This window comes from Ixodes scapularis, unplaced genomic scaffold, assembly GCF_016920785.2.
Source record: "Ixodes scapularis isolate PalLabHiFi unplaced genomic scaffold, ASM1692078v2 PGA_scaffold0__279_contigs__length_252992795, whole genome shotgun sequence".
NCBI classification, from domain to species: Eukaryota; Metazoa; Arthropoda; class Arachnida; order Ixodida; family Ixodidae; genus Ixodes; species Ixodes scapularis.
The window spans coordinates 41,813,320-41,828,887 of record NW_024609835.1 but is presented as its reverse complement, the minus strand read 5'-3'; the positions used below and the strand labels follow the sequence as shown (position 1 = coordinate 41,828,887).

The 15,568-nt window shown below is 47.5% G+C and overlaps 1 protein-coding gene across 1 annotated transcript in view; it reads right to left on the bottom strand.

The window, feature by feature from the left end:
- Nucleotides 1-564: 564 nt before the first annotated feature.
- The window catches only part of LOC8034042 (protein quiver), a 49,399-nt gene continuing 34,395 nt past the window's right edge, over nt 565-15,568 (bottom strand). Inside the window, exon 4 of the mRNA XM_029974485.4 lies at nt 565-10,385. Coding sequence (XP_029830345.1) covers nt 10,084-10,385 — 302 coding nt within the window. The 3' untranslated portion in view covers nt 565-10,083. The remainder of the gene's footprint in view (nt 10,386-15,568) is intronic.

The window sequence follows — 15,568 nt, the reverse complement described above, 5'->3', positions numbered from 1 at the left end:
TTCTTCTTCATCTTATGTGGAAGTGAAGCACCAATGTCAAAACCTTTATGGTGTTTTTGGACACGTAATAAACATCAACATCAACATTACACACTATCCATCATGTACAGGAAGTTCACAAGTTGAAGGAGCTTTCAGATCGTTAGACCAAAGTAATGTTTACATTTTGCGAACGCCAAGAAAAACATATTATTTACTTGAGAGTTTCTGCTCTCTAAGACCGTTTAATTTTGAAAAATGTTTTCGCGAATCGCCATTTCTCCGCCAATTGCAAGCTTGGGAGAAACTGAAAAGAAGCGATATCCATAGGCTGCGCCATTTTAGTTACTCTAGGTGCGACAAACTGTCACTCACACATTTGTTTCGGCCTTTTGTGCTCGGGCAGATGATACCCTGGGTAGTGCTACCTGCAGAGCGATGCATCCTCGAAATTCACGTTCGTAAAGTTATTCCGCAGTTATTTCTCAAGAAATCAGTGCGCTTCGTCTGCTGAAACATCTCACATTTCGTGTGGTTTGTTCTCGTGACACAACACACAACTCGAACGAACATGCAGACAAACAGTTCCAGCTGAAAATTATGTTTTTCTTTTATTTCAAAAAGGCTTAACAAGTCGTAAGACAGAGCTAGTAACAATTGCTCGGTGAACGAGAGAATGTATGAAAAAGACGCTGATTATGAATGACTCATACGATAAACTGCGGGCTCATTCGCACTACGCGGGACCGAGGGCGTAATGTAAAAAAGATAGCTCTGAAATCATAGGCAGGTTTTCAACAACACAACGAGTTGCATCTCTAGGACTCACTCCTTTCGCCGTGGCAAAAAGAAAAAAAAATAGTTTCGACGAACCATCTTTTGCTGGGCCTAAGGAAGGAATGAACACGCGAGCGGGGAAACTCTGTTGAAAATTAGAAAATCGTGTTGAGATAAACTATGTACACGTTTAGAGACTACTCGTTGACACTTGCTTTGCAAAATATTGCGAAGAATCGCGATATGAAAGCCGTCGGGAGTACATAATTATACCAGCGGCACCCAAACAAATCGCACACCGTGTCGATATAAAAGAGCACAACTTTCACGCAAGGCCGCGGCGACGGCCTCGGCGAACTGCATGCAGCCTACATTCACAAAGTTAGAATTCTATAGAAGTTTCTTGACCAGCGCGCGCTTCCTCTACGGACGTATACGTCCGCGAGCGAACGCTCTCTCGCGCGCAGCAGGTGTCTTTCGAGCCGAGAGATAGCATGCATCTAGGACTATATATATAGTCTTTTTTTTAGACATTAGCATCAGTATTAGAGAGCACCTACATCTATTTTCTTGTTTTATAGGCGCATAAGATACGCCCAAATGCTTTAGAGAGCGTTTCTATATGATGATTCTATGGAGAGAAAGAGAGAGAGTTCTGGCTTGTCAACATAGTCTCTGGTACATGTCCGGAAATGGGGAATGACACCATTTGACGAAGAGGGCCGGGGTGGAGAAAAGAGTCAACATAATTGCATACCGTGTTGAAATAGTGTCCTATAGCGGTGGGAGAGGATGGTGATAAAAAACGAGCGCGTTCACTGTAAGTACTATAACCGGAGTCGCGAATGGCAATGTGGGCTTAGCGAACCGAGCTTGCCCCCTCTCCCCCACTTCTTTCCCCCTCGCAAAGCGGTGCCATGCGACTAATGCTGGACCGCGTTGCAAGTATCACATATGTTGCGTTTCTAAAACAACTACATAGGGAAACAAATAATAATCACACAGAATCCTGTCAATGGAACGGAGCTTTCTTCTCATTTTATGAGACCTATATATAGTTGTGAGATCTTGGCCAAGGGTCTATAGTTTATTGCTGTGTTCCACGTCGTGCTTCGATCTTTGAACAAGTTTGACATCTTTTTCCGAATTAAAATGTCCGGTGTGAACGCAGTAGGCATATACTCCAGCTTAAAAGTTGTATTCAACACTGCGGCAGCCATCGGAGGGAGTGCGCCATGAATGAAATAGTCAATGTGCAGAATTATTAGCACTCCTCCCTTGCCTTTGCTAGTGCTGCGCGCAATTTCTGGGATGGACTACAGCCAACTGTTGCTTTTCAAATTCTGTGTTCAACGCACCATGTTCAAAACCAGTTTGGAGCAAAAAAAAGAATGGTCTAAGTTTGTGGTAGTTTGCTTTTGTAGTGCATGACCCCAAATCAACGGGCAAACCTTAAGAGGTAAAATAGTTAAACTATTAAACAACTAATTTCAAAACCACGCTAGAAAGGAAAGGCATGAGCTAAAGCTAAAAACAAATAAAACACGCAAGAACGCACTAGAAGAACAGTGAGTCATTCTGGGCCGGCTTAACTGTACACACACGGCTCACGTATTTCAGCATCAAAATTTGAATCCACTTTTTTTTTTCCTTTTGCAGGATAACACACTATTTTAGATGTCGTCTATTATCTACTTGTACGCTTTGTTCGCGTTTTAATGTATTGTATTAAGCATGCATCGTAAGCACTTTCAAGACGCAGCAATCGAGCGTTTTAGATGAGGTACATCGTAGGGCTCAATCGAGGAAAAAGCACGCGGGCATGACGGAATTACCCGGAGAACGCTACGGCCAGTGGCCGGTGCGGACTAAAGTAGAGAGATCTAGTGAGTAGAATACAAAAGGGACAGGCATCCCGTTGAAGGTCGCCGTTGTGCGCAAGCCTGTCACGCCGGTCTTGAATATAGTAGAGGTATTTCCTGATTCGGACAATCGAAAGACAGTCGATTACAAACGTCTGGATAAGCGTCTTTTTTTTTTTTTTCTGGTAGCGTTTTTGTTTTTGTCAACCGACTGGTTCCTAAAAGTTTTCGGACGAGTTAAGCTTTACGCTGAAAAGCAAACCAATAGCTTGCACCTATGTACAGCGCGAGCTAACAACGGTGCTCACGCTGGTAGCTTCGACTTTGCTCACAGTTTACGCTGAAACGGAGTCCATCCAGGTAATGCTATACTCTTTCTCTCTCTATATATACAGTGAATTTGGGCAGCCCCAGCCATCGTGAAGTTTATGCGAGCGATGCCAGGACGTGCGCAAAGAATGGAAAGTTGGAGATTTGGAAAAGTTATTCCGCTGCGCTATTCAACGTGTTAGACGTGACCCGTCGACTTACTGGAGTATATACAAAAATCTTCGAGGGATTTTGCGTTTACTCATTCACTTGTATCTAGTAGTATAAGTATCCAGAGAATTGGTGATAAAATGTTTCACTCTGGTTTGAAGCAGGGTTGGAAGAGTTCGTCCTGAGAAATGTGCTGGAGAGCGAAATGCAAAATGCCTTGCGGGACTCTTCTGAAGTGGTCCGCTCCGTTGCGCTGCAAGTGTGAACGAAACTCAAGGGTCAAGATGGTTGCGCTTGTAACTGCGGTTTCAACCGCACTCGCGGTAAAACAGAGTTTAGTTCCAGCTTCGTTGATGACTCCGAACTCGCTGAAGGTTACTGCGAGTTTTAATGAACTTAAACTCATTAACGTCGCGTTTAGATGTTCGCCGATATAGTCAAGTCTGACGTAAGCTAACCGCAGGTTACTAATATTCTGTCCGTTACAGACAGCGAGCGGTATTATGCGTCTTTGTTGGCGTAAGCGTTTTCGGCGTGCATTTCCGGGTCGAATTTATACTTTTCGACGAACACAGCGGGAGCGAGCTCACGAAAGAATGGAGCTTACTTTCCTCAGTGTTTGCTTTACATTATGTTTATTTTTTTTAATCTTTTTAGTAGATGGTAAATAAAAAATCGCGAAGCAGCGTTATTTTTTTGTGTGTATTTTCGAGCCAGTATTTGTGGTATACGACGATACTCTCGAATCTCTACAGTAGCGACCAGAAATAAGAAAGCGAAGTAATCTAAGGACCGTTTCATATATTCATTCTGAGCCTCGGAAATGTACTTATAGCCCAGTGGCGCGCCGTGAGACTGTCGAAAAGGGCACGGTTGCGCTCACGTTGTGCGCGCCCTAAGCCTCCCTAAACGGCAAATTTGGGAGTCCGCATTACAAGTGTCAGCTACAGATTTCCGCTGTTCAATGAGAACTCAAGATATTCACTTCAGTGGCTTCATATCTAAAGCGACGTCCTCCCCTCTCGATACAGTTTCAACGACGACATAGTCTCTTATTTTATTTATATATATATATATATATATATATATATATATATATATATATACGGTGCAGAATTGCTGGTCCGAGTGGTGCTCGCCTTCTCCAGACTCGACACGCGAACGCTACACGCAGAGAGCGAGTGATATAGTCGGCTGTTTCTAGATATGGTTCTTGTTGCTGTTTTACTTAACACCGCGCGCACGCACGCACACGGAGCGGTGTGGGACGAGCATATGGTAGGCCGTATTGCTTGCGATAAACTTCCAACGAACTGGGTGACGATCGAGGAAACCGAGATCTGTCAGCGGAGCGATCGCGGATATTACTTCGGTCCGCGTGCACACCTCGCACACGCACACATGTACACACAGCCGTAACGCGCGTGTACTTGAGCAGACTTTGTACTATGGAAATATAATGACGCATTCTACGAGAGGATACACCCTAAAACAAAGAAAAAGGTTTGCGAGTTGATTTCCCTGCAGAACACTAGACAACGCATTATGGTGGACAATAGAAGGCTCTCGGGGAATGCCGAGGCTCAGGGCACGATTATAGACCCAGAAATATGACGTGGGGCGGGACAACGAGCATGACGTCTCACTGGCTATGTTTGGAGATTCGTGTTTGTCCTTTGTCCCTTTTGTCCCCTTCTCCCGGGATTAATTTCGTCATTCTTGTCCAGCTCGCTCACACCTTTGCATTTAATTGCATTATAGCCACATTGTCCCTGCGAACGAGGTAGAGGGGTATCCCACTCGTATCCCATTCTCTAGGCAAAAGTGAACCCCTCCCCCTTCCCCCTCTGCCCTGGCTGCCGCCATGTTGTACAATATTGACGACTAGACCCGTGACCGTAACAGATTCTGAGGCTGTTACGCAAAACTTAGCCGAGATTTGTATTGTGATCGCTCTAAGAAAACAATGATAAACTAATTTTTAATAATGTTAGCCCCAGAGATCAGTGTCTAGCTCCGATAAAAATCCAAAATACAGCACCGCGGCTGTCGGCATCTAGCGAAGCCATTGCGAAGCTGTCCGAGATATTGTCGTAAAAGCGCATTTTGGACATAAAACGATCGAAACATAACTTATCTCGTCGGTACTGTCATTAAAGATCAAAAAGCAATTATCTGTGCACGGTACTTTGTTAAAATCTAGACGTAAAACTATAAGGTCACAAGTCCAGTGTTCAAAAACGTGCAACAAGCATGGTGGCGACCCCGTGGGGGATCACTTCCAGCTGCCAGTTTATCGCTCGAAGCCCCTCTACCGCATTGGTCCCTCAGCACATCGCATTTGTTTTGTTTGTCTAATCGTATTCTGAGCTTCATAATTCGCTGAAATCTTTCTATTGTTCGCCATGATTAGCTGCCTTTGTGTTCTGCAGGAAAGCAAACTCCCAGGCCTTTTTTGAGAGTAGATCGTTGAAAGGAAAGAACAAGAGAGAGAGAGAGAGAGAGAGATAGGGAGAGAAAACGAAAGAAAACTCGAGACATGCACAACCGCGCTAGGATCATGAATGAAATGACTATGGATATTTGTATAGAAAACATATACGAACGAACCAAAGATGTATGTACAAGTGCGTTCTCTTATCTACTCGGTCTTTTCTTTATACACGAAACGATGGAACCTACGTGCTACTTGATTGACTATAAGGCATGGCCATAGCACCCTAAAGTATGTACACTTGGAAGGGCCGTCCCCGCGACAGGCAACTGCATAACAAGAAGGTATTCCCCGCGCCGCTTCCTCCCTCTGTTTCTGACGAGGAAGCGCGTGCGTTTTTCCTTCGCTCTATAGCCTAGGATGGCGGGGGGGTACGGTGCTGTGCATGGCCCTCGGTTCCACCCGCCCCTTCAAGGCTCGTAGCCTCAGTGCCCTCGCACTGAAGAAACGCCTCTACTCCGGGTCCTTCGGAGGGTCGACGTTTTTCCGACGGCCTCGCTGCCGACACAGTGCGACGGGGGAAGTGTTCTTATTTCGGTGTCAAACCGCCACAACCTTTGTTTCGTTTTTTGTAAGCTACATGAGGAGTAATGAATGAACCTGTACTACGAGCGTAGCAGTCCTAGCACGATCCTTGGTGTCGCGCTGTGAAAACGTTTTTTTTTTTTCTTCTTAGGGACTCCGGGGGCAGGCTGCCGGCGTTAGGAGTAAACCAATCGGATCGCTCGTCCGGAAAACCTAACGGATGGACGTGGGTTCGGAAGAGCCTCCGTGCAGAAAGTCGCTGAATGCGTCTACTCTTTCATAAAAACGCCACGAACCAGCCAAGAGGATGGACGATTGGGACCGCTATCTATAGTGAGACCTAATGGTCATTTTATGTCGGAATAATTCAAAAGCCACGAAAAAAATGCTACATGTGCATTCACAAAGAGCATAATTTTTTCAAGCATTGCTTAACCTTTTGTTGTTTTGTATACTCTAAAATAGATTAGCGCCGCTTATGGTGACAGAATGAACTAGGGCAGAAACCACCGAAGTTTACAGGCCAGTAGGATTATTCAAGGACCGTTGAGTCTATAGTACTGCGTTGGTTTTATATATGTGTTAGGCTGTTGTTGTGATTGTAAGTTAAACTTACGTTTTATTATTTTGTTTCGTTTCTACGAGTAACGTCGTGTGTCTTGGCGTTGCAGCTTTCACTGCCTCATAAAAACTAGATAATTTCCGCGACTACGCATTCGCCGCGTGGAGCGTAGCTTACACCAATCGCGCTGTTGACAATTTCAAGCACGTGTTTTTTGTGTTTTTATTTAGTTTGAATTTGCGTTTACTGATTCGTGTTCGGCCGGGCAGCTGCTTCACAACATTCGTTGCCTTCGTGAAGCAGCGACAAAATTTGATGACGTAGAGGGACGGCCGATCTCGCAGGAGTAGTCAACCTTTCGTTTCGCGCGTATAGACACAACGCCGTGAAAGTTGCTGGCGCGAAAGTGTATGTTTACCAAAACTACATACTTGCGGGTTATTCATAAAAAAAAAAAAGTAATACATGATAATATTATTTATTAGCGTCGTTATTGAAGCTTTTGAAGGGAAGATGCTAAAGAGCTCTACACCTCGTCCCAAGTTTTGCGCAGCGTTATCAAGTGATCTCCTTGCACGAGAAATCGCGCAAGAACGTCACTTTCTAAAGCAACGCACTCGTTCGTGCTCATGCCTGCCACAACGCTACACCATTCACAGCGTTGTATTCTATATTATGCATCTGGGAAACAGAGTTTAAACTTTCTGCGGTCAACATAATCAATTGCTCGTTTTGGCAATCTTTTTTTTTTTTTTTTTTTTTTCGTGCCAATCACCCCGAAATTATAAAGCCATTTTACTTTTTTTTATGTTTTGAGAAAGTCATCATTGAACTCGCCGCAAGCGGTCTCGTGGGCAGTAATTACGCAACAATTACACGGTGAAGCATATTTCCAGAAATGTTATGTAAACACGCAAGAGAAAAAAAAAATCATCATGGAAGAAGGACTCTCTTTGTGTTGATAGTGACGGCGAACGAAGTAAGGACCACATTCTAACCACGCGCCTGCACAACCTTTGCTTAAGTTTGCCTCACTTTTATTGGTGAGGACTACGTCTTACAACCACATCGCTAAAGCAGCGAAGTCAGCGCGCTTCAAAATAGTCTGCCAGAACACAGCGGAAAGTGGATTACCTCGAAACCCCCTAATTTCATTTCGATCTGGTAGCAGATTTGAAAATGCTGTCTACAGACCCCCTAAAAAAAAGAAATCATTTGGGCTTTTAAGGTAACTTGTGTGTTACTTTCCGAAGTGTGAATTCCCCTTTAGCTACAAAGGACGTCGGGGGTTCAGAGTGACGCGCCATTTTACGTCCGTCATCTTGTTTTTGCATAAGAAACTCGGTTGGCTCGTTCGATCCGCTTACACCTCCCGCACCTTTCTACACATTTCCCCGGTTCGATGGACAAGAGCACAGCCCTGCACTTTTCTGCACCAATATTGGTGACGTGCGCGACGTGCGCGACAAAAAGACAAAACAAAAACGTCGCTGTGGTTCGTCATTTTTGATTGACCAAACGATCACCTTGAGTATGATTAATTTTACTCGATGGAAATAAGAGGAATGTCAGAGCGAAAACTTTGACGCTGTAGGTTTAACGACGCGTTGACTCCAAGAGGCCACCGTACCCTTTACACACGCCATCGATATTGTCACTGATAATCGATAATTCTGGCCGTGACGTCACAAATAGAACCATAAGGGGGAGCCTCCGAAACATCTCGCCGCCAATATATATATATATATATGACTTCCACAACCGTCACGTCGGCGGCCGTTGTGGTAGCCAACGAGTAGGAATGACCGCCAAGACGGTACGATGACGTGCAGGACAGGTATAGGCCGGTGCAGGTCAATCGAACGAGCCTAGTATTGCCAACTCCGGGATATGCACTCGGCTACAAGCACCCGCGTGGTACTCTCTTTCCTACCATAGGCTATGACGCGCCTGCATCCCCCAGCGCTTGCTACTGAAACATACACAACGCGAGCACATGTCTACCATTTTCAACACCGAGCAAACGACTAACACACGCTCTCGGGAGCAGCGGCAGGGAGGCACACTCTCGTTTAATTGAGGAGTAAACGTCAAAAAGTAAAAAAAAAAAACTAAAAAAACTTAGTGTACTTTTTTTTTTTTTTTTTTTTTTTTTTATCTGGATTTGTTGGCGTGCTTTTCCCAGCCTTCTTCTGAAAGTGAAGTCGATTAACAATGATGGCTGTGATATGTCTGTTCGGACATTATAGGAATCAACCATCTAAAACCTGACGGTCTTTTTTCTTGTGTGTCTTTTTTTTTTTAGGTGTTAAAGTCCTTGATTTTTCTTTAAGGGCTCCTGGCTGTTGGTTTTTGGGGCTTCATGAGACGCGTGCTGATTTAGCAAGTTATCCAATTGGCATTTAAAATGATCGTGTGTCACAATGGTATAAATTTACCGAACTGTTTTGATTAGAAACGAAAAAAGGAAAGGAAAAAAGACGTGCGGATTATGTGAACCTGCCCTTCCTGCTCCCGCAAACGAGCGTGCACACGAAACCAAAGCAACCAGTGGATTCTACAACCAAGCTTGAACTTGAGCACAGAAATACTCGGATCTCTACGATATCAACTCCACTCCGGGACAGGCTCCGCGGAGAACAGCTGAAAACCGGACACGGATTTGAGGCACGTCATTAGCGATGGAGGGGACAGCGGACAAGGCAGCGCCCCTCTGCGGCAGCACTCGCGACAAGCGCCACAACGTTGCCAGGCCTGCGACCGATCCCTCCTCCTGTTTCTCAAATTACAAGACCTTGCTTTCACGGTGAACGGGGACCATATAGGTGTCAGTGATGAGTATCACCAGAGCGACGCAGCGGTAGGGTGTGTGTTCGCTAGAGTTCATTCATTAACAACCTTGGCGTGTAGCGGTGGGGAACCCTGGATCCCCTACACGTGACGAGAGCAGCCTCGATTGCCACGACAATCATGGCGGGATTTTTTAAACTCGAGGGAGACGACGCCCGTCGAAAAAGGGTGCGATGATGCCGGGTCATTTGAAAAGGCTCGCCTCGCTCTAAGCGCGTTTCTTGATTTTGTTCGTACTACAAGACCCGCGCGCGCGTGGCGTCCAGAGAAACCCATTGACCGAATGAAAAAATTTCCAGATTTCCGTCTCTGCGTTGGTATCGTAGACGTTAGACCAGCATGGAAGCGAACCGTCGCTGTCGCTTCCTCCTCACCTCAAACGCGCGCGCGCGCGGCGATGCTAACCGTTTAGGGAGGGGCAGGGCCATCGCGACACACACGGCGTCGTCGCACACGGGTGGCTTGCAGAGGGCCGCTGGCGCCCCCGGCGGTGGACGGTGCGTGCTCGTGCCGCTGCGAACATCGCGCACTTGGTCGATGCTGCAGGCGGGTGGCTAGGAGGTCCTGAGTAGTCTGGGGACGGGTCTTGCCGCCGTCCACCGCGGGGGCGGCCGGGGTCGGGCCCCCCAGCACGTCGGCGGCGCGAGGAGCACGAGCAGGGCGGTCGTTGTGAGTAGCAGGACAATCCGGACGGCGGGCCTGGAGGCACTGGGTCCGCGGGGGGCGGCGTTGCAAGCGTCACTCTCGCAGAAACACATGTGGCCGCCACCGCCGGATTCGTACATGCACACGTGGTCCACGAGAAACATGTTGATCTGCAGCCGCTCCGTGCACGTCCGCCGCACTTCCGTGTCGTCTGCGAGAGACGCGGGCAAAAGGTCGGGTGAGACTCCGGGCCGCCGGGGGCGCCCCATCGCGAGTATAAAGGACTCTGGAAACGGCATCAGACAAGTCAATAAGATTTGTTATGCGGAGGTCTGGGCAACACCGCAGGAAGGCCTTTCTACGTGGCTCACAATGACGTCACATCAACGGTCACTGTTGCGGCCCTGCTGCTGAGCGCGTGCCCCTTCTGCAGCATACTTTTCCACGGCCAGACTGGAAGCGCGCGCTTGAGAAAGAGAGCGAGCGCTTCCAGTCCGGCCGTGACTTTTCTCACCTCCGATTTAGTTTTCTTTCGGCAAGAAGTGGTAGAAATGATCACGAGCCTTATTGAATGACGTAAAGAGCAAGCCATGTATGCACAGGGATTGCACTGACGTTACATCAGCAGCCATTGTGGTGTTCTTACTGCTGAGCGCGAGCTTTCTGCAGTACACACTTGGTACCACCGTATTTGTATTTGTTTTCACCAAGGACAAGCTAAACTAACCACCAGCGTTATACGATAACGTCACGAGCAAGCCACGCATACACATGACTTGCACTGAGGTCGCATCAGCTGCCATTGTGATGGCCTTGCTGCTGACTTCTGCAGCATACAGTTCACACCACCGAATTTGTTTTCGCTCGGCAAGAACAAGTAGAAATGACCACCAGACCTATCCGATAACGTCATCACGAGCAGTTCATGTCGATCCAGCGCATTCCGAATGGAACGCGCACATTTGGGACTGCGAGCTGATAAGTCAATTCTGTAAAGGATTTTGGTACAAAAAAGGCATATGAAACGGTAATATTAAAGGGCCTTCAGATGCAAGTGCTTAAAAGAATCCGCGAATCAGCTCGCGATTTACAATGCGCATGCCCCTGCTGGTTCGCCGCTTCCTTGAAGGAGTTCCTTCTGAAGGCCTTAGGGTCGCCCGTAAAACAGTGGCATCCCGCCTCTGAAATTACGTTTGGACCCTTCGGTGTAAAAGAGAACTTTAGTCACCAGTGCGGTACGATTACAAACTTGGTGTCTTTAATATGGGTCATGCAGCATGTGATTAAACGACGGTATGTCAGTATGAGGCTCTTCCAGGATCTAAAGACGCCGGGGCGCAGAAACGGCATGGGTCACTTATGTCCACTGACGAGCCGGAGATCTCGAGCTTTAGCAGTCAGAAGGACGGCCCTCAACCGTGCCATGGGCGTAAAAAGGTGAAGCGGCAACCAGTTGGACTTTTTTCCACTTCCAAGGGTAGAAAAACAAAACAAAAAAAAAAACCAAAAAAACTCACAAAAGCATTGCTTTTTCTTTTTCCAAAAGAGGAAAGATGACAATGCAGTTAACTTGATGTGCATAAAAATAGTGCCATGATTTCTGAAAACTTGACTGGCGACTGTGAACTGGCTCCTGACTATGGGAATAATTATGGAATAAACGGGGGACGGGAAAATTATGCTTCCTACTTTTATTGTTTTTAGAGCAAGACGCAAAACACACACACACACACACACACACACACACACACATATATATATATATATATATATATATATATATATATATATATATATATATATATATATATACATCAGTGGTTAATTTGATTTGGCTATTACCGAGCGTTTATTTTACACTGTTTATTATACCTGCCGGATTGATGAAGTTGTCTAAATGCCTGCTGCTTTCATTATCTATATATTTTCCACGGCAGGAGGTTGAAGAAAACTGAATTCGTCCTTCACCGCACAAAGGCGTTGAGTGCAGTGAAGCCCAGTTCTCCGGGGCGCGCGGAGATTGCTTGACATGTACATGGTGTTGTAGCCTAAAGGAAGAAGGGGATATAACTGTATTCGCCATGAGACTACGAGGTTGAAGAAAAAAAAAATAAAGACGTGTGTGTGTGCGAGTGTGTGGTTAGGGGGGGGGGGGGCGGTCAGAATCGCGCAAAGTACATTAGGGAACATTCGGTACAGTCCTAGAGCAGGAGTAGCTAGCCTCCTTTATGTTTCTTTTTCACCATGTTATTGATCCCACCGTTTTCGCCTTTTCGGATCCTCTAAAATCCCGGAAAGTAAGTTGTTCCTTCAAACTGGCCGTCGTTGGAACAATCCTTTACAAAGTTTGGACGACGTCAACACATATTACCGACTGATGTTGACGAGCTCGGCGCGCAGAGTGGCGTCAAAAGAAAATGCGATGGCAAGTTCTAGATAACTAAGAGTGGTAACAAAAAAACCGAAGAGTCGAGCGTTACGCCCGACGTAACCCAAGTTACGCCCAAATCTCCGCCTTCCCTAGGTTCACGGGGGACAGAGAGAGGAGGACGGGGGGGGGGGGGGGGGGGGGGAAGGTTAAGTCTACGCGTTTCAATGCTCCGTCCGGACGTAACGCTAGGCCGTTCTGTTTTTTCTTTTTTCTTTTCTTTTTATTTAAGCAGCCGTTACGACACTGACACTGCAATGCCCTGTTTGACGTATAAAGTACTGGCGACTTCCACCGTTACCAACACTGGCTTAAATGCTGTCACGAATTCTCAATCATGCTTTTTATCCGAGGTAGCACATAAAGGGGGGGCCCACATGAGCCCCACGTGGGAAAAGTGGGCTGGGCGGCCCCTGCTATAGACCGACACGCTGTTTTGTTTCCAAACAAACCCGCGTTTGCCCACACCAGGGGTGGGCACTGCGCGTGCGCAGAAGCCGAATTCGCGTGAAGCGTCTGCGCATGCGCAGTGCCGTCGACAGCGCCACCGCAGCTGCGTGACGTCAGGGCTGCGTGTTGGTCTATAGCTCCGTGAATCCCAGGTCGGTTTAGCGTGGACAAACCCGTTTGGAGCTGCCCATGCCATACTCTCGTTGGTCTCACCTCGGTTATCCAAAGACAGCGTTAGTGTAGTCGTGCAAAAAGCGAGGCCACACCCACTTGAGCTGTCGACGCAATGCCCCCGTGGGAGCACAAAAGTGGGCTCCGCGGGGGCATGCCCAACTTGGGCTGTTCATGCAAGGCCCCCGTGGGTCCCACCTCGGCTATACGGGGGACAAGGTTAGCATAGGTGTGGGCTCCAACGGGGTAAACCGTGGGCATGCTCATCGTGATCACGCACTCACCCATACGGCCCTACCCACGCGAAGAAAGAGGGAGGGGTCAGTTGATGAAAGGGCGGAGGGGGGGGGGGGGGGGGCGGTGGTCGGTCCGGCGGGCGCGTAGATGCCACCGCAATGTCAGCTTAGGAGTGAACATAGTAAAAATAACGGTCATAAAAAAAAAAGAGAAAAACTTAGTATTTAGTTTGTTGTGCCCTTTACATGCATCGGCTGGTCGAATGCGGCACGAATTAGCCCTCTTTTTAGAAATGGAACCAGGGACGGTGCCCGAACACGAATTTCTCATTCCTGGTTCATGCTTCAATACAAAGCATTCGTTATCCGTGATCATGATGTAGAAAACCCGAGACTGTGGTAAAAGCAGGGAAAATTGGTCGAAGAAGAAAGACAGGGGAAGAGAATATTGAGACGTTCTCTTCCCCTGTCTTTCTTCTTCGACCAACTTTCCCTGCTTTTACCACAGTCTCGGGTTTTCTACATCATGATCAACATCCACCAGCTCGCCTGCGCACTCACTGTTTTTTTATCGTTATCCTCGAGAGGGGAAAAAATCATAATTCTGTTTTCAACGGCCCATCACACCACATTTGTACCGAAAACAGTACATCGCGTGGACAAAAATAAAGAAATAAATATATAAATAAATAAACCATTCCCGAGAATGCTCTTCGCTATCCTCAAGGAACAAGGCGACCTGGGCGTTTGTCCGCCAACTCCTCCGCGCATGCCCGGAAGAGGCGGCCCTCTCGGAGCGGAATCGTGTCCTTGAAAGCTCGAGGCGTACGTGTAAGCGGCAGCGAGCCCGGGGCCGCTTCTCCTCCCGTATAGCCTCACAGGAGACGACGGCAGTTCCTGCCTCGGCGCTTATTCCGGGACGTTTGTTGTCCGCATCGGATGCCTACCTCCCGGCGCAAAGACAAAAACAAGGAGTAAGTCACTTGTTTCGCGCGAGGGAAGCCGTACGCCGGCAGGGCCGGGATTGGCGAAGAACTACCCTCCCCATCTGATTTCTAGACGTCCCGAGCCAACTCCGAGTTCTTTCTTACTTCCGTTTACTTCGCCGCCCACTGACTCTTTCTGTTTCTGATTTTTCTTCTTTTTTTTTCTATCTCTTTCTCTTGTTGGGCTCGGAGAATCCGTCCTCGCTCTATTTCCGGACTTCCCAGTGCCAAATTCGCAACACGCAACGGGCGCGCGGCTTATTTTTAAAGAAACACCTCTCCTTGGCCACAGCCACAATTTTCAACGCACCCCAATGTGTTTGTGTGTGTGTGTGCTGCGCACATAGTGAGCGTGAGGAACGTTTAACGCTTCACATTCATCTTGCACTCCGCGTGTTTTGTTTTGCTCCTTTCTTCCAAGGTGTGCTTTTATGTGTCTCGCCGTCACGCTCTCGTTTCTTTCGCCCAAACACCTGCGTAGGGTCTGCAGCTGAGAGGTGTCCGATTTGAAATCACGCTCGTGAACGGTTTTCGGGTGAAGTTCGAGCACTCGAGTGCACGGGATTCTGCCCGTGCAGCAGGATAATCACGCGCTGGCATTATATATAGTGAGTATTGGAAGTATTCACTGGCGGCCATAGCTGTGTGCGCGACTGCTGAGCGCGTGCTGACGGCGAGCTTCCACAGTTCTTTTGTAACGTGCATTCCGCACCCTCAAGATTGCCGGTCTTAGCAGCCTATTGATGTGGGCTCGTTCTGAGCATGCGCTGAGCATCACTCACAAATATGGCGCTCAGTGAATACTCCTTATAGGGGAGCGGCGTGGAGCGGCGTTTGGCAAGTCCGGTTCCTTAGGAAATTTTGTTTAGCTGTTGACAAATGACGACGATAACCTGAAAGCCTGTATAAGCATGGTTCTGAAAAATACGGTCTGGAGGCTTCAGAATTATACGTGCACAGGCTTGCAGCTCATTGTTGTCGTTTGTTAACAGTGAAACAAAATTTCCTAAGAAACCGGAAGTTGCCAAACGCCGCTCACCTATTCACTTGCGGTCAAAGCTAAGTGCGCGACTGCTGAGCACGTTCTCACGGCGAGGCTCCAGAGTATTGTTTTTTTTTTAAC